Source organism: Sardina pilchardus, chromosome 11, assembly GCF_963854185.1.
Source record: "Sardina pilchardus chromosome 11, fSarPil1.1, whole genome shotgun sequence".
NCBI lineage: Eukaryota > Metazoa > Chordata > Actinopteri > Clupeiformes > Clupeidae > Sardina > Sardina pilchardus.
Genome location: NC_085004.1, coordinates 25,046,209 through 25,074,184, shown reverse-complemented (window position 1 = coordinate 25,074,184; position 27,976 = coordinate 25,046,209). Strand labels below are relative to the sequence as shown.

Below are 27,976 nucleotides of genomic sequence, written 5' to 3'. Positions count from 1 at the left end.
TTTTTCAAGTCCTTTCTATAACTTTTGTATTTTTATTTTATTTTATTAGATAGGAGCCTAGCCTATTTATATAATTATGAAATCATTAAAGCAGATGTTACTGAGTGACTTTCATTGTGGGTTTATAAAGTAGCCTAGGCTAGGATGCGCTTTTACATAACAGGTTTCCATAAAACTACTGGATTTCACTGATAATGATTATCCACCATATTTCGTCAGACTTTTACTTAATTGATTAAAATAGTCACATCTGAAGAATTCAATCTAGGTTGATCACGAATTCGCAGGATATTTTTTGCAATTCTCTTTCAAATTCAAACGGCTGGCGTAATTGCCTGAGACAGTTCTACAGATCCCCTATCAAAGATTAGAACACTTTCGTGTTTCTTTAAAGTCAATAAACAGTGGTCAGTCAGGTATTCAGTTCTGTAATAAAAGAATCCGGAAGCTGATGCGCTGTACAAACAAAGCTCTATCGGGGGACCAGATGTGACCGTCAAAAGGAAAACAGGCACAAGGGGCGGGGATCCACCGTCGGTCTTGGGCTCTTTGCAAGGATCATTTAGCATCGAGATCTTGTAAATATTGGGGAATTTAGCCAGCTATAAAATCCAAAGAGGAGGGGGAGAAGGGGGCGAGGGAGAGAGGATGCTGGGCTCAAATTAACAGATCCTGCATTGCAGGAAGTGCAACGATGTGTTAAATTAAATGCAGCTGGTGAAAGGCAAAAAGGGAAAAAATATCACTTCAAATAAAAGAAAAGAAACCAAATACCTCTCATTCTGCCAGAGAAATGTATTGCTGACTTTCAAAGCGACATGTTTGATTGGAATTGTCTTACAGGGAAAGTTAAGCGAAATAGTTGTTCAGGACCTCTTTAGTGGTTTCCTCATTCGGTCAGTTTCCGTGAGCATCCAGATCAGGCCCATCAGTAGGCTTGTCGAAATTCCTGAATTAAAGTTTTTAAAATGGACCATTTAATCAAATCTCCTTCACCAAGTAAGGTGGGCTAGTATAAAGGTAAGATAAGTATATTTTACGAAAGTCTGTAGCCTACTTTAAATGAACAGCTAAGGTCGGTGAATTATGTTCCATTCCAAAATATCTGTGAAATCTTGCTTTTTATTCGGCTCAGAAAATACAATCCATCAAGTGTTGTGAAGGAAAAAAACAAGTTACCCTCACAAGACTGGCGGCTCAGATAAATCCATCTAAATAAACGCTAAAAGACAGAGGATTCCAAACCGATCGATTCTTTAATTAAAGATTCAGAGCCCTGACAGCGGAGGGCAATGATGAACTAAGAAATCTGACTTCGGCAGCTTTATGTTTTTTAATGACCAAGCTAGCGTCCAGCTGCTGTTTGCACTAATTGCATCTACATTCGGATTCAGATTGTTGACACGCCAATGTTAAAAGATGCTGCTCAAAGCAGAGAAGAGAGGGCAAGAATTACAGCCTGTTTTCAACACACTTTTATCTGCAAAAAGATGGTTGCCTAATGCATAGGCTACTTAACTTACAAGTTTGTGTCACACTGAAATACACATATAAAACTATGCATCCAAACAAGCCACCATGTAATGTTCAAGCAAAAAAGAGAAAAAAAAGACAACCTAATGATCAGACAAAGTGGACTTGTAACCATACAAGTAGCATAAAATCATAAATAAATAAATATGAAAAGGAAGAAATACCACGACCACACATTTGCGTTCTTTTGGAAAACTGATGTATTTGATTATTAGAGTAAAGAATTACAGTATCTTAGATGTTAGTAAGTATTAAAGTGTAGAGAAACTGGACCCATAAAGATCTTTCCAACTTTCCAAGAAAGTGCATGTAACAGTCCAATGGTTTTCAAACCTAATATATATTTATATTTATAAAAACACTATTATTTGTCCCCTGGCCAAGATGGACGTTGTCTTGTGAGCAATATGTACATTTGTTGTGTGATGGAATTTGTTGTTCCACATCTGATATTATTTACAGAGCGCATCTACACATTTTGCATTTGATGTCAATGGGGATGCTTAAGTATATAGCAGCAACATGGAATCCAGCACGTTAACACAATAAGAATCACACCCACAAGGCATCTGCAGTTCAGACCAGGATGGAGACCTTTCTTGGAATTCTTCTCTTCACTAACAACTGTCCCGCATTTAAGTTTACAGCCAGTAAGCCAAAAGGTTTAAAGGAACAAAACAAAAAACTGAACATAGAATAAAAAGCACTATACAGTGAACATTTAAGAACAAAATGTATTAACTCTAAAAGGAAGGACTGAAATGCAGTTATTTTTCTCTTAAATAAAAGAGCAAGAACAGTTGGTTGTAGGACTAAACTTGTTAGTCCCTTGCCTGAAGTTTTTTTTTTTCATGGAGGAAAAGTTAATACACAACTGATTGACCATCTAGCACAGATCAGTTATTTACAACCACTTTTGTTTTGCTTATTCAAGATCTAATGCATTACATGAACATCAACATTTTTGTTATATATACTACAGATAGAAAATAATTTAATGCCAAGGTAAAGTATTCTACCCAGATATACTAAGTTCCAAAAGCACATTGTAAGCACTCATACAGGTCCATTCGGGCGAAGAAGAGAGAAAAAAAACCTAAGTAACTGTTAATGCTTCCACTTGGTTCCGAGCAAGGTTATACTCACTAATAAATAAGCTCCTTTAAAACTATAACAGGTTGTACATTGTACAAAAAAACAAGTTCTCTTCACACTCATGTTCATAAAGTTTTCAATGGCAAGCCAGATCGGTGGTTTAAACTCCTTCTTTTGTTCTCCTTCTGTGCATCTATGTAAATAATCCTGTGTTTGTGTGTGTGTAAGTGTGTGGTGTGAGTGTGTGTGCACAAGTGTGTGGTGTGTGTGTGTGTGTGTGTGAGAATACTTATGCGGATCATGACAAGTCTCATTCTCTAGTTGGTGACAATCTCTTTGTTGTCCTCCATGAATCGTGTGAATCGGAAGTGGGTCCCGTTCTCCGTGTTTGCCATCTTCTCGAGGCCAGCCAGGGCGGCGCCAGGCTCGGTGTTGTGCAGCTTCTCCAGGCTGCCCGTCAGGCCTCCCACGGGCGAGCTACCGCCATTACCCACGCTCCCCGACAGGGAGGGCGGCAGGCCGCCGTTCTGGATGACCGAGATCTCGTTGGTCTTCATGGCCAGGCCGTTGGAGAAGGCGGCGGCGTACTGGTTCCAGAAGCTGGCCGGGTCCCCGTTGCCAGCCCGGGGCGTTAAGTCCTTCTGGAAGATCTCGGGGAACTTGACCGGGTTGGGCCCGAGGAAAGCCATGGGGCCGTCCACAGACAGTCGGCGGCCGCGCCTGGCAGGGGCGCTGTTCCACATGTGTGTGCCCATGTGGACCTGCAGAGAGACGGAGAGAGGGAGGGAGGAGAGAAAAAAAAGGGGCTGGAATTAGTAATGTTTACAAATTTGGCTACAACACTGTACCACAACATACTAGATGATGCAATGGAAAAAAGTCAGAAAGTAATGAATGTATTTAGTATTAAACTGGCCCATTTTCTGGAAACTTTTAAAAAAGCATAAGAAGCCAAAAATTTGCAATATATCAGACTTATTTTTCATCTATTTGTTTTGATTTTTTTTTTTTTGAACTCCATAAGCACAGTCTTGTAAGGACAACACGGTGACCTGGTTAGGACTACAACTGAACTCTGTCCTTCATCTATGCATTATAGTATCTGACATTTACTGCTGATCTGCCCTTAGCTGAGGAACAAACTGTTCCTTTCTGCATAGAAAAAAACATGAGTGATGTGAATAATTGAGGTACTCATTATTGGATTAGTTTCTATAAGATGTACTTCAGTTACCATGCAAATCTCTTGGCATGTGACATAGTTATGTTTATCTCTTGGCAGCAACATGATAACCGTATGGTTATACATTTCCAGCAGCTTACTAAGATATTTAAGGAATGTGTACTTTACTAAGGCAATCTATCATACAAATGCCAAAAAAGATCTTTGTTTTGCTTTTCATGGCCATATTGCATTGCAAAGTATGATCTAAATACAATAAAAAACTACCTCCTAGCTCCTTCTTTCACAGTGTTTGCCTGTGCCACGACTTTTTCTTTTTCACATGAACAACCAGACCTCTACAATTACTGATTTATGCAGGGGATGTGAGGCTAGCTACAGATTTATATCCCTTCCTGAAATTTAAGCCTTAAATGTGTCAGGTTTCTCTCATTCTTCACAGCTGAGCGGCGGGGTCACTTGTGCCAGCTGAACACATTCTAATTCCTGTTGATCCCCATGCATGGAGGTGGAGGTTCATTAGTATGAAGGGAACATCATGTTTTTTTCCAGATTAACATGAAAAAAAAAATGCATCCTTTGACATAGTTGTGAGTAATAGCCTTAGGTAACTGTAAAACCATTCCGAGCTGCGGTCTGAATATCATGGTCTAAGGTTTCCTCCCACTTTTTTTCTATTAACGGGGATGACTCAATTTTTCCGCTTATGTACCTCTAAGACTAACAAGATAATTAGCATTAATTATGCACCACTTTGTGCCTATTACGAAAATTCTCAATAGCAAAGCAAATGTTGATGTGATTATACAGTTTTTACGCGACTTTCGGGGGGGGTTCAACACCAGACAAAAATTTACCTTAAGATTTCCTTTGGTGGTGAACGCGCGGCCGCAGATGGTGCAGGCGAAAGGCTTCTCTCCGGTGTGGGTCCTCTCGTGGATCTGGAGCGCGCTCGAGGACGAGAACATCTTCCCGCAGGTGTTACAGTAGTGCTGTTTGGGCGTCCGGCGCGGCGGGGCAGACGGCAGGACCGGGGACGTGGAGGCCGAGGAGGTGACCAGGCCCGAAGGCAGGTCTTTGGAGGGTAGGGACAGGGGCAGGGGCAGGGGCAGGGGCAGGTCCTGGTGCTGGTGGTGGTTAAAGCTCGGCAGGAAGCCGTTGACCTCCGTCTTGATCATGGAGGACAGCGAGCTGATGGAGAGGAGCGAGGGGCTGGAGTTGGACGACAGGCTGGTGTTGGAGGGCTCGAACAGCTGCGAGGGCAGGTCGCGCATCTGGTGGGTCAGCATGTGCTGCTTCAGGTTCCCCTTGGTGGAGAAGCCCCGGTTGCAGGCTGTGCAAATGAACGGTCTCTCTTTGGTATGGCTTCGGTAGTGGATGTCCAAGGCACTCTGGCAGGCGAACGTCTTGCCGCAGATGTCGCACGCCGTGTTCTTGGAGGCGCCGCGGTCGCGGAAGGGGAAGAGCAGGCCCAGGGCGTCCTTCGACGAGTTCATGGAGGTCAGGTCGAGGGCGCCGAGGCCGGCGGCGGCGCTGTGTGATTGCATGAGGCTCGCGCTGATGTGCTCCAGAGACATGGCTCTCTGATGCCTCTCCTCCAGGCTGGGGGATCTCCTGTGATGATGCTGCTGCTGATGCTGCTGCTGATGCTGCTGATGCTGCTGCTGATGCTGATGCTGCTGCTGATGGTGCTGGGGCATGGCGCTGGAGGGCGACGCCGCTTGCATGGAAGAGGTAGATTCGGACACGGCCGGACTTCCCACGCTCTGGCTCTCGATGTCGCCTCCCAGGGACGAGGAGTCGGTGAGGTGATCACCCTCCATCAGGCCATTCTCGGTCAGACTCATTTTCGTTTTGCCCATGTGCAGGTCCTCCGTCGAGCCGCGCTGGCTGGCCCTGTCCTGGCCCTCGTTGCCCCCTGATTGGTCATGTGGGTTGGGCGAGTTGTACAGGCTGTCCTGCGACGCGTCGGCCGACCTGGGGGTGTCCGGGATGCTGCTGCAGTCCAGGCCCTCCTCCATCCCGTCCATGTAGTCGTCGGACATGTTCTCCAGGTCGTCGAAGTTCCTGTCGTCGAACGAGCCGGCGTCGGAGCCCATGGTCTCGGAGTAGCTGTCGGGCATCGGGGTGTTGGGGATCTGCCCGCCCATGTGCATGCGGATGTGCTGCTGAAGCACCACGGCGTTGGTGAACTTCTTCTGGCAGATGGGGCACGAGTGCTGCACCCGCAGCGGCGGCATGGCCCGGTGCACGCTGTAGTGGGTCTTCAGGTTGCCCTTGGTGGTGAACGCCCGGCCGCAGATCTTGCACTTGAAGGGCCGCTCGCCCGTGTGCGTGCGGTAGTGCATCTTGAGCGCGCTCTGGCAGCTCAGCACGCGGTGGCAGATGACGCACTCGTTGGGGTCCGTCACCTTGCGGTCGATGTTCTCCACCAGCTGCTGCAGCTTGGAGGTCTCGGAGCCCTGCAGCGGGTCCAGCAGCCCGCCGAACGGGAACTTGGCCTTGAACTGCTCCGACATGAGCGGCATGAGCGGATTGGTGGCCATGGGGGGGCTGTTGGACATGGTGTACTCGGTGGAGCTGTCTCCGGCCGAGCTGACGGCCAGCCGGATCAAGTTGGACGAATGGCTGCTCTCTTCGCTCTTCCCGTTTGAGGTGGGCAGAGCGGCGCTCTCGCCCTCTTCCGAAATGCCATCGTTGCTCTTAGTAGAGGGCTCCACGGCGCCCATGTCGCTCTTGGCCGAACTGGTGGGGCTCGTGATGGCGACAGAGTGGTTCTCCTCTTTCTTGATGAACGGGGGCAGGCTGGGAATGGTCGGCGGGAGCAGCATGCCCACCGAGGAGGTGAGCGTGGACAGGACAGGCTTGCTGTCCAGCCAACTGGTGACCGGTTTCTCGGGCGGCATGGACATGCCGTAGGGAATGCCAGTGCTAGTCGGAATATTGTCCAGGTGCTCGGGGACCGGATACGGGTTCATCTGAATGTGAGGGTACTTGTCTTTGTGGCGCTGGAAGTGGACCTTCAAGTTGCCGCGCGTGGAGAAGCGGTTGCCGCAGATGTTGCACTTGTACGGCCGTTCGCCGGTGTGCGAGCGCAGGTGGATCTGCAAGGCACTGTCGCTCCCGAACACCTTGGCGCAGAACCTGCACTTGTGTTTGAAGAAGGCCTCCTCCGAGCTGCTCTTGTGCTCGAAGGACGAGACGTTGGGCGGCTTGCCTTTCCTTGCCAGCGCCGCCAGCGAGTTCAGGTCCTCCACAGTGGAGCCCACGCTGGGCAGGGCGCTGGAGAACATGGGGTTGCCCGCCGGCGGCTGAGGTAGAAGTGGGTTGGTAGCCGAGTTGAGCAAGCTACCGATCCCGAACGCAGGCGCGCTCGACTTCGCCAGGGAGGGATTGAGCTGAGCGTGGAGGCTGGTGGCCGCAGGGCGCTTCTCGCCAGGCTGGGCACTGCTGCCCGCCGATGCTCCCATGCCCTGGGACCCCTCGCCGCCCGCTCCAGAGGTGCTCGGAGGTAGCTGCGCGGCGCCAGCCATCTGCTTCAGGCTGCTGATGGAGGCCGACTGGCTGGCCAGGCTTTGGGCCAGGCCCGCTGCAGCGGCCAGCTGCTGGGAGAGGTGCGAGCTGAGGGTGGTCAGCGGGCTGGTGCTGGAGGAGCCCAGCGTGCTGGAGGACGAGGTGGGGGGCGCCTGCATCTCCGGCGACTGGGAGGCCAGCAGCAGGATCTGGTGGCGGATCTGCTCGATGAGCTGCAGCTGGTGGATCTGCTGCTGCTGCAGGGCCAGGAGCTGCTCCATGAGCGCCGGCACGGCCATCCGCTGACCCCCCGAGGAGGTCGACGAGGAGGAGGACGACGACGTGCGGCTCTCCTGGGAGAACTGGGCCACGGCCACTTTGGTGCTCTGCAGGTTCTCGATGATGACGTTGCTGTTGATCATGGAGATGTTGCCCAGCTCGGTCAGGTTGGCCAGCTGAGGTAGAGAGGTGGACAGGGCCGAGCTCCCCACCAAGGAGCCAGCATGACTGCTGCTGCTGCTGCTGCTGTTGTTGATGTTGTTGCCACCACCACCACCACCGCTGCTGCTGCTGTTGCTGCTGTTGTTGATGATGTTGATGGGGCTCCCTCCCTCGACATGGCTTCCTCGGTCGTCATCTCCAGCGGTGATTCCTGACACATCCACTTCCATGGACTCCTCTTTGTTGAGCGTGTTCTGCTCCAAAAGGTCACAGGCCTCCACTTGATCTGCGTTATTAACTGTGTCATTCATCTGCTCGTCAGGATTAGGTGGGGGGGAGCCTGGCGAGAAGGTCCCGGAAGGGGAAGGTCCCGGAAGGGGAGGCTGGATTCTCATTCACAATCAGAACTAATTGATTCTTAGTGCAATTCTTCTGGTGTTGTTCAAGATCAGATAGTTCAAAGAATTCGGCACAACATCTGCCACAGACGTGGGCATCCGTTTCCTTGCAGGGGGTGTCTTCCAAGGAGGCCTCTGCGTCGCCTGGAGAAAGAAAGCAGGCAGGGGAGGGGGGACACAGGAGGGGAGGACAGAGGATTAGAAATGTTTTGCAGCTGAAGAAGCAGCTTTATCTATTCAAATTCTTTTGTTGTTAATCTTGAGTTAATCAGTTTAACACTTATCCCCTCTTGATACATTCACAAAAACAACTATCAAAAAAGCAACAGTAAATCCATAACGAACAAAAGAAAAGCATTTCGGCACACCGCTATGAGTAACAGGATGAGAAAAAGAAAAAAGGGGGAAAAAAAGGAAATCAATAATACTCCTCAACTTTTGCTTAAAAGTGATCTTTGAAGACGATTCTGGGTTTCATCAATCTGTCTAAGGCAATCATCATCTTCAGATAATCCATCAAAACATAAAATACTATGAACTACGGACATTGGACCCTAATGAAATTTCATAGAGAAGCATTGATTTCCAATATTTCATACTCTTCAATGTCTACTTGTCCATTGGGCGCAAATCAACCATTTGAAGGACTTATTAGACTTTCAATTTGCTGTCAACTTTGCTCATTTTCAAGCAAGTCCAGGCACCTTGGACAGGTTATCCCTGTCACTAAACTAATTTGTATCCAGGCAAGCTGCAATCAGAGGCTGACAAGAACAACAGAGCCTTTGGCATCCAGCTCGCTCTCTGCAGCCACTAGGACACTCACACCACCCAGACAGACAGAGCCACAGCAAAACTACACCCTCATACCGTCAAAGCATTTTCTCCACAAGCAAAACTACATGGCTCGACACACGGCCAAAGCATTTTCTCTTTAAGCAAAACTATGTGACTGGTCAAAGTGTCAAAGCATTTTGTAATTTGTATATATTTATTTATATCAAAACTACTGGGCTCATCACAGGGTCGAAGCATTTTAGCTTTAAGAAAAACTATATGACCAGTCATACCGTCAAGGCATTTTCTATATAAGCAAAACTACAGGGCTCATCACACAGTCAAAGCATTTGCTCTATAAGCTAGACTGCATGGCTCGTCACTACGTCAAAGCTTTTTTCAAAAAGTACAATTCGGCCTGTGTTCCCTGAACTCACATTTTTAAGTAGTAAATAAATAATGTGAAATGAAAAAATGCAAACGTCTTTACAGGAAGACATCAAGATAATTTAGAGACAAAGAGTTTGTTTTACATTCACATACAAGTGACGGTATTGTAATAAATCAGAACTAAGTGATTCCACAAAGAGCAACATTTTCAAAAACTATTGACTAATTCAGCAACATAACACAAGCCAAAGCAGTGTTGAAGGCTACATGATGCAGTATTTAATAAGTTGTTGCCACAAAAGAAGCTGCTCTCACCTTACAGACAATCATACAGGACTTTGAGCCACAGGCCAGAAACTATCAGACAGCAGTTTAAGTGCCAATGAGCTGACCGCCATAAAACACAGACGCAAAAAAAGAAAACAAAAACACGTTTAAAACAAGAGAGAAACAGTGTTTTGTTCTGCTCACTCTCATTTAAGAAATGCAGGAGTTGCTTGAAAAGGGACAAGTCAAAAGACTGCTTCCCCCCTCCCCCCTTGGACAAGACTTATCCTAGAACACCCCCCTCTCCAAACTCCCCCTTCAAAAAAAAACCCACCCCACCTCTGCCAAACACCCCTCCTCATTGTTGCGCAAAAATCTTGCTGTTTAACATACAAGTTGATTTACAAATTGCAATTCTCTATGAATCCCTTTCATTGCGGGCTGCGCCCTCTACGTTTTCATCAGCGCGAGGATTCATTTGCAAATGAAATCCCGCAGAAGTGCGGCCCGGCCCCACTGCGAGACAGGATGGCTTCCCATTGTTCGCCCAGCATGGGAGCACCGACTGCAGCAGCAGTGGCAACACACAAGCCAGCTCATCGTAGGGCCCCGACTCAAAGCCAGATCCTGTTTAATTCAGGGATTATCTCCCTCAATGTTTCTCCGTGCTACAACATCAGATAACGCAGAAGTTGCCATGACAGTAAAGCCAGGCCTCACACCATCCATGCCATGCAAACAGGAAGCTTCAACTTCTGATGAAAACTTTTTTAATAATAACCCACCCCCAGAGTCCCCGCTTGCGAATTGCTAATGTGAAAAGACTTTCTGCCCCCTCCTCCACTAACAAATTTATCTCAGTAAGATGAGCGAGATGAAATGAAAACCGTGGTGTCCTTCCTTAAACAAAGCTTGAAAGAGAATAGATATTCTTTACGCATTTAGAGACCGGAGAAATGTTCCAGTTTTTCTGGTTAAGCGTAATCAAAGCTTTGTTGTTTCTTTACATAATATGCTTCACAAAGTCACTACAATGGATTGCACTGAAGTGATGTGAATTGAACAAGTAAAATGTGACTAAAGCCCAACATGTCTGATAATGAATAACTGGTTTATAAAGTCAAATACGTTAGAAATTGACAACACAATCATGTGTCATGTGTATGTGCAAACTTCAAAGTACACCAAAAATACTTGGTACTAAAGTCATATGGCTAGATCACTTTTCAAAATGAAATGGTGGAATTAACAAACGTCAAAAAAGAGAAAGCAAGCGAAAAGATCATCATTTAAGTAATGATTCTTGCAGTCACTACATACTCAAAAAATACATACAAAAAATACAAATATTCTTTACTGGTAAACAATGACTTGGATGCACTGTATCGCAATATAATATTATGGCAGAAGTTGGTAAAAACTAAATCCGAACAAAACATCTTACACCTCAAAAGAAAACGATGCAGAAAACGGGGAATCTCAACTTAGGCTAGGACTGAATTAGTTGTGTAAGCATATAGCTTATATTTGATCTCTTATTTGTGTCTTTCTGATCAAATTGGCTATAACAATACTAAAAATGTATGTGATATGAAATGATGTGGATCAAAAACTAAAATTAAAGTAATTAATTTAATCTCATTGTTTTACACTTGAGAAAAAGTTCATTCGGTTATAAATCTAAATTAGTTTGAAATATTCATTCATATAATTTACATTTTCTTATAACTGGTATGAACATATGTTACAGTGGCCCATTGCTCATTGTTGATATTTGATAAACTGCACACAAAACATAAACGGCATTCCAAAAAGTACTATCGTACATGTTGCCTACATGTAATGTTACATACGTAGTCTTTTAAAAGAAGACTTCTGGAATTGTTTTTTTAAAAAAAACACTTGCAAATGTTCCCATTTCTGGAGCAGATGTGTGGATTAACGCTGAGTCTTGAACAGAAATAAAGCCCAACTTTTAATGGGAACAGTGCCCTGTAGTGTTGGATCATCGCATAATCAACATGCCACAGAGACGCCAGATTACAGGCCCACGAGAAAACAAGGACACACACACACACACACACACACACAGAGGGAGAGAGAAGAAGAACAACATTTCTGTCTCAAAAGAGAGAGGGATACACAGCAGTGAACAGGTGAGAGGGAAAGAAACGAGTGAGTGCTGAGAGGAGGAGAAAGAGAGAGAGAAAGACAGAAAGAGAGAGAGAGAGAGCAGAGAGAGCAGTGCCTACGGTATACTTTGGCTCGGCAGGGCCGCTGGCTTGCAATGCTCCGAGAGACCAGTCACTTCAGAGAGGGAGGTCGAGTTCCTCAGCCCTCACACTCTCCTAGCAGACTAAAGGCCGAGGAGAACCTCGCTCGGAACACACTAGCTGCGCTTCCGCTTACGGCAGCCTCCCAGGGCTGGACAGGGGCTCTGCATGCCTGCCCCACTGGCATGTTTAACACTTCACAGAGGGGTGGGAGAGGAGGATGAAAAAAAGAGAGAAAAAAGAGAGAGAGAAACACGGAAAGAAGCAAAGTCCTTCAGGCTACATCTAGACATCCACTATATAAACATTGGCAAAATGACAAGTAACTGAATCCTTGTTGTTTGCGGGGTACAACAGTGTGAGAGGGACCGCCCTGCCAATCTCTCTCTGGGGGAGCCACTCTAGAGGTGAAAGGGGATGGCGGCCACATTGATAACCCCCCCCCCCCCCTCTCCGCCTATCCCTCCCTCCTGCAAATAAAGCGAGGGGTTCCAGTCGGGCTGCCTGTGGGTCTGAACGGAGGGGTCAATGACAAGGTAGAGGAGAGCGCACCGGGCCCTGAACTCCCATCACCTTCTCACAGAGGGAGGCTGGCAAAGGTTAAAACAGCTCAACATCCCTCCCTCTTGGTGAGGGGGCTAGGGGACAGCCTCACTTCCTACTCACTGACCCCCCACCCACACACCCCCCCAACCCCAACCCCTTCTCCCCACAGGCCTGGAAAACCTATGACAAATGCACACCTCTCCAATTTAATTTAGCACTACACGAATACTCCAGGTGATTTTCTGCATAAAAATATCCAGTGTGTTTCACATGGGCCTACTTAAAAAAAACATGTTTAATTCTATTTCAGTTGAATTCCTACTCAGACATTATGCCTTTGTACAGGGAGCAAAAACTACTGGTGTGGTATTTGCAAAGCCTTTTTGACAGAAGACACTCTGGCCATTGCTTTGACACTATGGCCTTCAGTTTGCTGTCAACGATGACGAATACTGTCCTTCATGTCTTTATTAAATTTGAGGTATACATTTGGCGAGGTCAAGGGGAGAGACAGTTTGGTACAAACTGCTATAGAGCCACTATTCATACGTTTATCACGTTTAACATGTTTTGTGTATGCGTTAACGCTTCTGCGTAAAACTCGCCCAAAACAAACAAACCCGTCAGAATTTTAAAAATGATGTAGGCTACAATGTATCAGAACGCACAGGCACGTTCGCGTAACATTGTGTTTTGAACAAGCATGTTTAACTTGACCATTGTACCACATCAACGTAGAATATGTCAGACGGTATATATAATATAGGCTATAACTTGCCGTGAAATTAAATGACTGTCGTCAGTACCAGTAAAGTAATGGCATAGTATGATGAAATTAAAAACCATTATAAATAGCCTAATTAAATGCCTTAAATATACCTCACTTGTGTTATTATGCTGCAATTACAAAATGAAACATATTTATTATACCATTTTAGGACGGGAGGATGATTGCACAGTAAAATAAAATAAAATAATATTTTAAAAAACAAAATGGTTCGTTATCAGTAGTTTAAGGTTGTCAAAAAACTACACTTTAACGGATTATCGTGTCCCAAAGATTGAGGTTTTGCATTATAACCAAGTAAATAACTGCACACACTGCAGAAATGCTATTTACTATTATTGCAATTCAAAAATTACATTTAGACCCGCTACTGTGTCCTTACTTTAACTCCCATGATAAAGTTGATAACGACCGAGTGTGTCTATATTGATGAGGTAGATGAACAAAATGTGTGTATAAGAAAATAAAAACTTTTTTTAATGTCCAACTCTGTCTACTTTGAAAGACAAAACGTTATGTAGCAACAAATAATGACCTTTAACTATAAACAACCCTGTGACTCAGGCAACACTTGAAGTTAGAGGACAACGCTGACGTATTCACATCAAGTTGAAATGAACATCTGAGGGTTTTTCAATTGTAGCCTACATGTCTGATAACTTGATGAACTAGAAAGGAGAGTTTGTAGCTTGTTCTAAGATCTAGCTCTTCTTCTGTATTCTTTTAACACAGTTTGCCTGTAGTTACGTTCGTTGTGGTCTTTACTCATGGAAAGTAGGCTACAATTTACACCAATACATTTGGATTTGATTGACAATTTCAAAACGAGAAAAGGCGTGAAGTTTTAAACATATATTTCAAGTTAAATCAATTGAAGATAATAATACATACAAAATAATAAACCCATAGCCTATAGAGAGAGACATACTCGTGCCTCCCTATTTTCCCCTTATCGAGGTGTGTGTCGGTGTGTGTGCGAGAGTATCGGAAGCAACATGACATATGTTGACTTCGAATATTTTGCTAGTTATACTTTTTGCAATGCAAACTTCCTAACAGAGAAGGCAAGAAATACACCATTACGAAATAAATTCTAGACATTACACAAGTTCTTCAGAAACAATGGGATGATTTCTAACGCACCGAAAATATTTGTTCAAGATTATAGCTAGGGACACTGTGTGTCACTCTCTGGCAAGCGATGAGTTTCTCGAGTTACAGTAAGTTTTCCCTCGCATTTGCAACTTAACCAATCCGTTTTAAAACTATTTTCAGGACAAGATAGTCCCATTTACTTCATTTATACAATCCTCCCCTTTTTCAAATAAGTTTACAGTAATGGTATGATTTTGAAGTATTCGCGAGTACGATAGCCAACGGATTGCCCCCGATAGATAGAGCCTCACACCGCTGAAAAGTTCGGGAGGAAAAGTTCTGAATGGTCATGACTAGAATAAAATACTGCGCATACCTACATTAAAAACAGGCAGTTTACTCGATCAAAGAGTTCATTGTTATTAGGGGCAATGGAATGAACTTAACGGTGGGGACAAAGGCAAAAACACATAGGCTACGAGAGCCTGCTGAACTCCACTAGCCTACACTGTAAGCAACTTTGACCGGCCAATTTACTAGGCTATTCCTGAATGAAATCCATAGCTGACTTGATATCTACTTATTTTCGGTGAACACGAGAACTTGTTAACGACTCGTTCTTCAGTGAAAATTACGACTGCATTTGACTACAACAGAAGCTTAATACGTTTCCGTGTCGAAATGTTGTATTTAGACTTAACGGCAAGAAACACTTCACCTGCTTTAGTCCTGTTATCGTGGCAAATGTGCTATACATGATGAAATCTTGGTAAATATGGTGTAGGCTAAACTGCCTGAAATGCGTAACGATGTCTGAGCTCAGAAGCGTTAGTGGAGCTTACCGATACAGTGTAGCCTATGAGAGATTGCATAGAAAAGTTGTTAGTGGAATACGATTGCTATTTGGTGTCAGTAAACCCCGCAAAATACAAGAAAACTGGACAACGGGCGCCGAAACCTGGGCTTCGCATGCAGAAGAGTAGCTCAGAGGGTTTCGCCGATCTGCACGAACTTACCATTGTGCTCGGATAAGGCCAGATGCGGGTCCGACTGGAAATGCTGCGGCTTCGCTTGTTTCCTTCGCGACATGCTGGCTCAAACATCAGCCAGGAAAGAATAAAAAATCACCAAAAAATCTTCTCAAAATTACGAAAATCGAGCCCATCCACCGCGCATGTGTCCTGTTATGATTATCAATAATGCTTTGCGATTAATCATACAGGGGCTCTTTGAAAGGCGATTGGCACCTCGCCAGCCCCCTATTCAAATGAAGTCTCTTTAATCAATTAGCTCCTGATTTGCTGGGGACTCTTGTCTCTCTCTCAGCTCCCACCCAATGAGTTGATCCGTGTGGAAGAAAGGCTGGATTTTCCAACTCCCTTTAGATACAGTTTAACCCTTCTTAGCAACCAGCTGGTAGCAACGTAAAGCTTATCTTTACTACTGGAATGCCAGTTTCTGAGTCCATGTGGAGAGAATCTAGTCTACGGATCAAAACGGCAATCACAACCGAAAGAGTTCAATAAAACACGTTTGACCAGGTAATCAGAATGAAACATCCATTTCCTCTCCCGAAACTGCCACTTCTCGGCAACTTCACGCGTCGCGCCGCAGCATATCCCTCTGTCGGATTGGCATGAGGGTACAGTCGTTGATATTCAGATCTTGTATAATGAGAAAACACGTCTACCTTGTCGTCCTTTTCTCAAGGCTATACCAGGAAAAAATAGTCGAGTAAATTAGATTTGTGCCGAGTGGCACTGTCAGCGTGCAGGAAGTCCACGGTATGTATCGAATATCCCAAATCTGATTCATTTGATTATTGCTGAACTAGGTAACTCGCACGTTTTCATCACGCACCGCATTCCGCGAACAAACAAACTTTAAGGGCCCATGCAAGACTGTGAGAATTCTTGGGCCCGGCCCATCTATGATGCTATTGGTCACTGGTCTATTCTATCACAGACCGGCGGAGGTGCTAGCGCCCTCCCTCCCTCTCTCTCTCCCTCTCTCTCTCTTTCTCTGTCTCTCTCGCAAGTGGCCAAGTACTTCTGTTCTATAATGCTTCTATGAAACATTTGAGTACAGACAGTCTTTGCGCGTAATGTTTACTTATTGAAGACAACATGTAACCTATGCTGTAGTATTTTAGTCATAATTGAAGTCGATTACAATTGATATATCTACAACACATCTATGTTTTAGTAGGCTATGTACAATCAAGCGCAATTTTATTACAATGTCTGTATGTACATTCATTGGAAAATTCAGTCTAAAGTAGGCTATTCACTTTTAGCTTTGTATCCACATTTATGTATAACATATTAAACTTAATGTCCTCTAAATTGTGATGGGTTAACTCATACATTTTCATAGCTTATCGTGCCAAGGCGTCACGCATTAGCTTTTCCACCGACTTTAGAGATGTAAATGAATAAAGGGTCAGACTGCACCAAGGCCTTATGTCCCTGCGAAAGATAGAGTGCCGTTTGTTTACCTGAAGTATACAATTATCTAAAATGTAACAGATGAAGTGTGAACACAGGTAACACATCCACCATTACCATACATAGGCTACTTGTTTAATGTAAATAAACTGCTGAAAGTGAAACATTTATTCAAAGTAATGTTAACACCCTACATAAATATAACCAACAATTATAATAATGGCAATATTAATAATGATGATAATAATCATCATCATCAGCATTATCTTAATAGTAATGATAATAATACTAATAATAATCACATATTCGGTTAAATACACGATTGATGATGCTTTAGTTTGGAAGTGTTTTAAAAGGGTAGGGGCTACCTCCCACAGGAGCTGCTGTTGCAGCCCGAACGTCGGAAGATTTATTATGTGGAAAAGACAAACGAAGCTATCAGTCGGGGTGATTTTGAGAAATGAAGATAATAATGTTACTATAGGTGATGTCTTGGATGCCATTATTTTTCACTGAATATTTAAAGAGGTGCTGCAGGCGAGATGGATCTAGTTCTCTCCTGCGTCAGCTATCTATACCTAGGACGACTGTTATTTACTTATTAATGAAAGAAAAATGAGAGGATAGGAACAAAATGTGTACTTTTATTTGTGAAACGCCGATATGCTGGCACATGATCAATTCTCACTGAATTTTCTCCATGAAAATCAAATAATGACCTACCTGGAGAAGGGATTACTTTAAGCGAAGATGGTCACAATTAGACATCAGAGTGTCAAATTTGTAGTCTACACTTTCAAACTTCTAACGGGAAGGACTGGCTTTTGAGTGTGATAAGTAAGATAGGCTTTTAAGAATTATTATATAAAATCACTTGAGGACAATTCACAATAGATACTCTAAGTGAATTAACCGTTTTAAACATGAAACATGTATGTCGAGAATGATAATGGCTATAAAAACCGGGTATGGTCTCGAAGAGGTGTCTGCAATATTGTAATGTCACAAGCAGGAAAATCAATGGTCAGTTAATTGATGTGAGTGTTGGTGTGAGATTGTAAACAGGGTGATTTGCAGCCCAGCCGAGCGAGAGACATCTTAAATGAGATTCACTCCTCATGGCCGGGCTATACGGTGTTAACAATCACTAGACTGAATGGCAGAAAACAGCGAGATTTTTTAGTCTGAACTGAAATAAGTGGAGAGCTGAATACAAGGGATGGGGGCAGGGGTTGAATAAAAGCAGTCAAACATACACTCCTACTCACTATTGTCGTCCTTAATTAATTGGCAGTGGAAACAACTGTTTGGAAATATTCTCAGCGGTAGAACTGAAAGAAAAAGAATACTACGCTGAATGATGATCAAGTTACCACCCAAAAAGATTAACCCTGGTAATCAGACAAACTTGTTTTATAAGGTGAGACGCAGTAGAAGCATTTATATTAATACATCAGAATTTAACGGATCTTCGTCTTACTAATGTGTGAAAACACGAATGTAGTTTTTGTAGCCGACTCGACGCGGAGAGTGACAGGAGCTGTTTCTTGCGCGCATGATGCGCTCTCACTCCTTGCGTTACGCACTGATCAATACGGAGCATATGAGAGCGGGAGCTGCATGGGGCCATCACTCACTATTATCACTGACATCCGATAATTGATCATTGCACAGAAACACAAAGCGTTTGACCGCATAATTGAATAGCATAAGCAATACGGGTAATTCTACCGAACCTCAAGACTCAGGTTGTTTGTGGGCACCATAGATCACTTTTCTCCCTCTCTCAAATGGAAGGCTTTTGTGACAGTCTGCATTCAACATGTATTCACAATGTTCTTAATCGCTGCGCACAGTGCCGAATGAATATAAAAGGAGTGGAATTAAATTATTAGACATTCTCCCCAAACTAGGCTGTAACAGTAGTTTATAGTGAATATTATTGCATGCATGTTCTATTAGACATATAGCCTATTCCTCAGTACTGGGGTGGTTATTTTAAAGTTCTGTTTAGATGCACTTAGTGTGTTTGTGTAAATGCATCGTTAGTGTAGCCTTTGAGTGTGTGTCTTTAGTTGCAACGGTTTCAACGTCCTCTATAGGCTGCCGCGGTACCCCTCATTACTCCCCCAAAGCCTTAAATTCTCTGTGTTTTATCGTCCTGATTTACGGTCGGAACAGTTGGAAGAGCATTTGACTGTTTTAATCCACCGCGTTTATCTAAATTCAGTTACGCGGCAAAATGATAAAGAGCTTACAAAACAGAAAGAAAACCTGACTGGGCGGGATGGATGCACACCATGACAACATATTCACAAATTAAGTATTCACTGTATATCCTTTGCTCTCAAAGATGTCGACACTTAAATCTCAACTCTAATTCTCTATGTTTTGTCAAATCAGGTAATTTTCTGTAGTTTTCCTAACTTTTTTTTTGCAATTTCTTAAAAAAATGAATGAATTAATGATTATATCAGTAATGTATCTGAGTCAATGTCCAACATAAGGTAATTTGTTTAGATTGTTATCACATCAGGTGGCCGGTAATTATGTTATGGTGACGTCTTCGGTCGTTGAGCAGATTAAAGAGATTCCCTTGCGTGACCAGACGGTCAGATACAGAAATAGATATCAACTTTAAGAGCCGCTCAGCAATAAAATGCTTTTAGACATAACCTGTGTTCGTTTTATATGCTTCAATTTTCCATACTTTACATGCAAACCACTTCTGGGTTGATTTGTGGAAAATGTTTTTAATTCATCAATTTTACTTTACTGCTCCATAAACTAGCTAGATTATTAGTTAGATCTGGAGAGGATTTTATACAAATATGTATAAAAAGCAAAAACAATAGGCAGAGGACTTTTCAAAATGATATTTAAAAAAAAAATGTTGCAATCAACTCATATCCCTATGCATCTGCATAAGCTTTCTTCCGAAGTTACTCTGTAAAGGAAAACCAGCAGACATCAAATGTGTGTTAGGCACAAGGTGCCTTTTGGCAGTAGTGCTTTTGAAAAATCACCTGCATTAAAATTCAGTACCTGCAGCAGCAGAGAATGGTGTCCATTAATTAAGAGATCAGAGCCTCTCCTATTGTCCTTTTGCAGCCCCTCTACCACTTGTGCCTGTGAGACTGTGTCTCTCTATTGTGCCACTGACAACTTCCTGCTGCATCACTCGATATCAATAGCGCCGTGTTTGTTTTTACATTATCTCAACTGGACTTGCAGCCTTGCCCCCCCTCTCAGTTCTGTCTCGTTTGAAAGAAAACAAGCAAACGTCTCAAATAAAAGTGTCACAAAAGTGCCAGAGGTCATCGGTCTGAAGCTCTTCCTCCTTCTGTGGTGTCAGTGTGAGATTATGCGATTGTGTGTGTGTGACGGAGAGAGAGAGAGAGAGAGAGAGAGTGTGTTTGTGTGTGGGCCATGTGTGCCATAGGTTGACCTGGTTGTTAGGTGTTTAGTTAGTCTTAAGGACACAGAAACTTGTGGTTGCTCGCCATGTAAATCACAGCGATACCAATGATGAGAGCATTGGCAGGCAGTGGGCAGTAATAACATGTCCAGCCGTCCAGTTCGGTCCAGACAGAGATCCCTGGATGGTTTAATTATGCAAATTTTTACAAAGCTTACGCCTCTTTGAAGGCAGTGAGTTTAGCTCGTCTTTACCAAATTAAGAGTTAAAATAGATCTGGTCCATAAACAAAGGGGCTAGGGGTAAGGATGAGAGGGGAAATGGGGGGGGGGGGGGGGGGGGAGTGAGTAACTGTCTTGGGATGTGGTATTTCTGTTACAACATTTGAAGAGTGGGGCTCTTCAGCTATCCTCTGTAGCATATCTCATTTTTACTGTCTCTACTTACACTGTCAAACAACGGCAAGATTTAATAATCCTTTCATGAGTGCATCCAGCTTGTGTTTGATGCTTTATTCTAAAGTGACCTTTCCCAGCAATTGTCTAACCCCGCAAACTCACCTAATAACTGTTTAAACCTGTTTGGAGGTTGACTTTCAAGCCTGTCACAGATTAGCAGACAGAGGTTGACTTCTTCCATAATTTATACAACACACAAGTAACATTTAAAAGTTTAATATCAAAACAATATTGCCGTATTATTGAATATTCTCCATACAGCTCTGTTCATTTCAGGTAATGACTAGCAGGCTTTCATTTGTTTGAGGGAACAGGGATTGAGATGATGAATAAAACCAAAGAGGTTGTGGACACTCTCTGCTGTTTTAAACAAATTCAGCTTTCGCCTGACGTTGACAAATGATATTTGGAAAACAAAATGTTTCGTTTGTTAGATGTTGCACTGAACAGAGGGCAAGAGGAAAAAAACACGGATACACATCACTTAGAATCCAAAGAAGGAAAATTGTAACACTCCAGACATCTTGAAGAAATCACTAACATAAGACATGCACTGTTTATGTATTTTTAAGAGCCTGCTACAAAAACTCCAAATTATACTTTAAATGAGCTCTACCATAAGCCATAAGTGCATGCACAATCACATTATATACACATTATGATGATTGTCCTCACCAACTAAAAAATACAAATGTAATTTCTTACACTTGGAGAAAAAAAAAAACAATGACAAAGTGTCTGGGAGTCAAATCTATCTATATATATATATATATATATATAAAAACAGTCGCCAAGGGGTTTAGGAGATCTGACAAATATCAACATAAAGAGTCGCCCGGTCAATAAATAACTGAGATGTTCAAACATATCAAGTGCTTTATTTGTGGGCATCCGGGACACGAGATGTTTATCAGGGGTGTCCAGAGAGCGGCGAGCGCAGGTTGGCCAGCGCCTTAACTCTGTCTCAGACAGCACGTTATTGCTATTGATAGTTAGCATCAGTGTCCCGGCTGAGGAATGGAACTGCCGGGTTGGGGGACGGCGGCTATTGATCTGCAGCTCGTCCCAGCCGCGCCTGGAGCCACTGGCAAGGGATGTGTGTGTGTGTGTGTGTGTGTGAGTGTGTGGTGGTGGTGGGGGAGTCTGTGTGTTTGTGTGTGTGTGTGTGTGTGTGTGTGTGTGTGTGTGTGTGTGTGTGTGTATGTGAGAGAGAGCGAGAGAGAGAGAGCCAGAGAAAAAGCAAAGGGATGTGATGGGGGGAAGAGGGAGGGCAGCAGGTAGAGTACACTGTTCACCACACACATACACACACGCACACACACACATACACACACGCACACACACACACTCCTACATAGCCTTAGGGACATGGCGGGATGTGAGGGCGGCAGAGGGAAGCCGCCTCCATGTCTAATAAGTGGTCTGTGCTGTGTGTACCCCAGCTGTCAGATGTCTTCCTTGTGTGAAATATCATGCAGTCAGACCCAGAGCATTTGTCAGATTTTAGCAGACCAGGGCAAAACAAGGAGAAGACAGCAAAGCTCACGGATGAATAAGGGTGGTCCATTTGGTGTTCTTTTTTGCACGTTATGTTGTAAAGACCGTATTTACAGTTTGGTTGTTCACAGAGTTTTCCTTGAGCATGTTTACTTTAGATGTAGTGTATGAGAGCTTGAAAGGAACACTCAAATTTCCATTTGCAATATTCTTTTATGTGCTCGTCTGAAATATTTAATGCAGCCTCCAAATATAAGAAAAATCATATAAGCATTTCAAGATGTTTCTACCTCATGCCATTTCTATTCCCCCCACAGCGACGGAAAAGAAAATGCCCAAATCGAGCCTTTTATTTTTAATTGTTCTTTAAAACAAGCAGCGACACACATTAGACAGAAAAGTGGGGTTTGGTGGTTTAAAAAGCAGCCACTGTCTGGAAACAAGAGCTGAGGAATTGCAGCACAATGTGTGTCCTCCTCCGAACGGCAGTTTGCGCTCCCACCGACCACACTGTTAAAGAAAAAGACAAACTCTCCAAGAACTCCCTCAGGGTCCAGACGACACACAGCTGAAAAAGCAAAATAAGACGAAAATAACAACAAAAACAACACAACAACAACAAAAACAACAACAACAAATATATTCTGTATTGACAACACACAAACTAGCCACACGGACCCCAAAAAAAGAGAACCCTGAGGTTTTTGCCGTTTCTTTTCACTTCTCCCATCGTTCATGGCGTGTAGTGGAGCGCGAGGCCTTTAGAATCTGAGTCATGGTTTCATTCCGCTCGTCCTCAGGCCGGACTCTCCCGGCTAGCCCCGGTCTAAAAGTGTCTGCCGAGGCCGCCGTGTTTATGTCTGTGCTTCTGTGCCTCTTCCTGACCTCGGGGTGAGTCACCGTCCTCGCACAGGGTGATGTCAGGCGTCGCGTATGAGAGAATACCATCCAGGTGTTTCTGCGGCTCATCTTCTAATGAGGGAGATATCTGAGGGCTGACATCTCCTGCTCCCCTCTCTGGCCCTCTCGCTCTCCCCTTTGTTCTTTCTGGCTCTCTTTACTCCCCCAGCATACACACACACACACACACACACACTCAATCACATACACACACACACACACACACACACACACACACACACACACACACACACTCAATCACATACACACTCTCGACAGATACACACAGAGCAGCCACATATACATACACACACACACACACACACACACACACAGGTTTCTTTTCATAGAAGTTTGCTGTTTTTTTTTTATTACTTCCTTGCCATTCAGTGCCCCTCCCCACTCTTCCCGAGTGGCTGCAGTCTGCAGTGAAAGAGTGCTGGCCTATTATCCGCTCCAACACTCAAACCCAGCTTTGTTTTGTCCGGATCGCTCCTCTCATGCTCGTTAATATTCACAGAAAGACCCATGGCTCTCACAGAATTCACCCTCCCAGCCTCCACCCTCCACCCTCCACCCGCACCACGCACCGCCTCCTCCTCCTCCTCCTCCACCACCACCGCCACCGTCACCGCCACCCTGGTAACAGCCAAGTGTGCCCCGTGAAGTGTAAACACGACGGAGGGAGGGACAACGCCTGACAAACATCCCCCCAGGACGTGGCATCCTGGCCCCCTGCATTCAGCACGCTGGCACCACCACCAAACAGTTAACAGGGATGTGAGAGCCATGGCACTGGACCCAGAGCCGCAGGCCCCTGCCCGTGGGCCTGAAGCAGTAGCCCCTCCTCCCTCCTCCGTCCTCCGTCCCCATCCCTTCCAAAATCTCTGTTCTCGTGCGGAGGTGTAAACGTTTGGAGGGACTGTACGTACGCAGGGGGAAAAAAGAGGGAGACTATATGGGAGAACGAGTGTTAAGACTGAGGGTGAGGAAAAGACACTTTTAAGCGACGATGGTGAAATTATTGAGTTATGAATGGTTAAGGTTTCACTTCATCTTTATTGAAATGACACATTGCACATTTCATAGTATAATATATAATTATGATCCCATAATTTGATACATACATATAATGACATACAATTTGTATAAATGTCGTTATGACACATGGCTCTTATTAAGGGCATTCTGTGGAGGTTTAATGAAAAGGTATTCCCAGCATGGGTTGAGCCACCCCACTCTGGAGTACTATCATTACACCCAACTTAATGTAAGATTTCCTCTTCAACACCTGCACTTTCAACCAAAATAGGAAGGGAAATTAACCAAGAGCCCTACATTTCTTCAACATACAGTCACCCGGCATGGGGTCGAGCGTTCAGACCCCTGGTGATGTTAACGGCACACTGCTATTATCACAGGTGTGATTGCTCACCAGCCGAGAGCCCCAATTTACATCTTAATTACCATTGTAATCAATGGGGCCGTGCGAGGGCTTCATCTGTGACACTCATGAATCCCCATTTGTGACCCACCGTGGTTCCCATAATCCTTTGTGGCAACAGGGGGAAGAGCGCCCGGCGGTCCGCTTATATCGTTTAAACGGCAATAACCGAGATGATGGATTTAAGCCGGACACCTCCGCGCGGACATCATTTCACACGTCGGAGCACAGAAAATGAAACGGGGAGAGCTTCGGCGGGGAGGCCTCGCGCGACGGGCGGGCGAGAGCGCGGCCCACTTTAAGATGACAGGGCAAATTGGTATGATGCACGCGGTATGACAGAAAGCAAATAGTCCATTGGCAAGTGATCCTCGTGATTTAAACTGCCAGTGATTGGACAGCAAGCTCACATTAAGCTCTTATTGATCAGCTCAGTGTTTCGCCCGTGATCAATTAGTCAATATGCTGAGGCCGAATCCAATACAGTACGCCAGGGAGGAGGAGAGAGGGAGAGAGAGAGAGAGGGAGAGAGAGAGAGAGAGAGAGAGAGAGAGAGAGAGAGAGAGAGAGAGAGAGGGGAAGGAGAGAGAGAGAGAGAGAGAGAGAGAGAGAGAGAGAGAGAGAGGGGAAGGAGAGAGTGAAGGAGAGAGGGAGGGAAGAGGTAAAGACAGAAGCCCTAATGGAGGGAGAGAGTTCAGAAGAGCAGAGGCCCTGCACTGTGCGAACAAGAGAGAGAGAGAGAGAGAGAGGGAAAAAGATGAAGAGAGGGAGGGATATAGAGAAAGAGGGAGGGACATGTAGAGTGGGAGAAATATAGAACAAGGGAGAAGGAGAGACTGAGGCTTGAGGTTCTCTCCACTACTGACCAACAGCTGTCAAGCCTCTGACATATGGCCTGACAAGGCAGGGGGGGAGGGAGGGAGAAGTGTGATGGGCTGTGCTGTGCTGTGCTGTGCTGTAGTGTGGTGCGCCCTGACTGTACAAGCTGACAGAACAGGCAATTCTGCTGAAAATGTGAAAGTCTCAATGATATGGACAGATGGACTCATAAATCACGGCCCCCGATACCTCAGCAGGCCCCACTGGTGCTGACAAAGATGAGAGAGAGAGAGAGAAAAAAGAACTCTCTAGAGAGAAAAGCATACATGGCTGAGTGATCTTAACTGTACAGATAGGATGGGAGCGGAGCTGTGCGCAGAGTCCTTTAGAACCAGCGCAAAAGACCAGCACATTAGGGTCCAATTAATCATTTGCGTAATTGTTGCTAATTGAGGACGAGATGTTATATGAGTTGAGGTACTTGCTCACCGACTCGTGCTCATTCTCTCCTCTTTTCAAACTGGGTTAATTGTCATATAATTATCTCTCTTTCTGTAAGTGGTCACTGACAGCATATTTACAAAAGAGCTCTCGTGCCGCTGATAATTATTAAATTAGTTAATTAATTAAAAATTAAACTGCGCAAAATTTGATCACGTAGCTTAAATGAGAAACATTTATGGGACGCCTTGTGAATGATTGCACTAATGAATTAAACATTCCAAATGAATGAAACAATTAAAGTGAAAAGCGTCTTAATTAATATTAGAGCACTTGGCGGCTCTGCTCTGCTGTCATGGTACATGCATCCACAGCACAGGTCTCCATGGGGCCCGAGAGGGATCCATCAGTCTTGCCTGGATACACGAGTTCAGCTCCATCAGGAGTATCTGTGCTTATCCTGGCCAACCATATGCTCATATAGCCCTCATAGCCAGGCCAACAATACTGCCGTGATGTCCTCCATGCAACAGAACTGTTGCATTTCATGTATCATTATATTTAAATGTACATATATGTACATATGGTGTGCATATACATATATAACACAAGAAATATGGCTTGAGTGAGACTGCCGTTGATGACTGATATCGTCATGGCTGTACTTCACAACTATGATCATGATCATGTGTGCCATATTGCCTTCATACAACAGTTCTATTAACAACTAATCAAGTTGACTTATTGTGTTTTCTATACTCTATTTTGATTCATTTATCATCTGCCCAATCATCTGTTTATCATACATCCCAATCAGACCAAGCAATGCAACACTTCAATTGAGAGCCAAAGTTCAGTGATAGAGGCTGTGTGCCCTAATTTAAAAGGAACGCATAGTCCAATGTCTAAAGGCTGAGCAAAGCTTAATAATGAGGCAAAGTCCATTTGCTAATTTAATATGATGAGCAAGAATCTTAAGCACAAGCATGAGTGGATCAGCTCAATGCTCCCACATGTCGCACGGCTTTAGTTCAGGCACGAGACAAGTTTGCTCACCGAGTGACTTTGCTCTTTGTCCTTCTGCAAATTAGTATCCTGTACGAGCTTATGCACAAAATCATGTCTATAGCCTTCTTGTTTGTGTCTATACGTCAAATATTAAAATGAGCATTCACACTAATCCATTTACTGAAGTGTAAGTACAGCTCTCATCCAGTCAGAAATGAATAAATTGAACAATCAAGACTAACTGTTGTGTACACACTTATAACTGCTAAGTTTCTCCTCCCAGTGTTGCCCTGCTGTTAACCTCTGCACAGGTCAGTGTGGTTAGTTAGTGTGGCCCAGTAAGCCTGCAGCTGACTCCACTAGAGCGCCCTTACCCTTGGCCTGCCTTTCCCACTGAAAATCCTCATGAAGTATAATGCAATTTAAGAGGTAGGCAACACCCTGCAAGGACCTGCTCGACACCCGACTCGGACACTGCAGGCAGTACACACACACACACACACACACACACACACACACACACACACCAATTAGGAAACACTCATAATTCAATGTCACCAAATTCAATTGACTTGGGTAAAATCAAATTTGTTACAACAAATAGAAAAAAACGCACTCTTGAATAATTGTTCGACTGGGCAAGACACTTTAAAAATATAGTGCAGAATTATTGAAACAAGGCATTCTGCTGTGAAAGACGCGACACAAATAAATGGAATTACAATGAGTCTTCAAATTTGAAGAAAATCCTAATGTGCAACATAGTGCAGGGTTTAAAAATAGCCGAGGGATTATTGGGAGGCCAGGTAATTGGATTGGCACTCTTGGGTAAATGGCTCCTTGCACCACATGAAGTCCATAAAGCAACAGTGATTCCCATCAGAGATTTGTAAAACTTCTCATGGTAAAAAATCTCTCCACTTAGAGACGTATCCAGCGCTAAATGGACGCGGCTTGCTGTTTGTTTATTTGCAAATTGTGTTGTGAGAAGTGAGAAGCGTACTGCCAAAAGGTCAAATTACCCCCTCTGCCCATGTGATGGGTGGAAAGACTAAAGCACGTTTACATGACTGCTCCGTCTTAGCTGAAATGAAGAGGTGCAGTGCACTTGGCAGACCACATTCATACCAATAGTAAGCATAAGCAAACCCATATTCTACTACTAAAGACTCTGTCCTAATACCAAAACATAAACAATATAGCATTGCAATACCACAACTGGTACCTTGACATCTGCAGTCAGTGG

General features: G+C 44.3%; 1 protein-coding gene and 1 long non-coding RNA gene across 2 annotated transcripts in view; one reads left to right on the top strand and one right to left on the bottom strand.

Moving 5' to 3' along the window:
• LOC134095435 (uncharacterized) overlaps positions 1–3,250 on the top strand; it is a 32,659-nt gene extending 29,409 nt beyond the window's left edge. Inside the window, exon 3 of the long non-coding RNA XR_009940570.1 lies at positions 2,998–3,250. This is a non-coding gene — a long non-coding RNA (uncharacterized LOC134095435). The remainder of the gene's footprint in view (positions 1–2,997) is intronic.
• sall1a (spalt-like transcription factor 1a) lies at positions 1,461–16,163 on the bottom strand. The gene is given in 4 exon segments (XM_062548973.1): positions 1,461–3,389; positions 4,669–8,145; positions 8,147–8,307; positions 15,315–16,163. Coding segments are annotated over 4 exon segments (4,155 nt in total). The 5' UTR covers positions 15,388–16,163; the 3' UTR covers positions 1,461–2,945.
• Between the last annotated feature and the right edge of the window lie 11,813 nt (positions 16,164–27,976).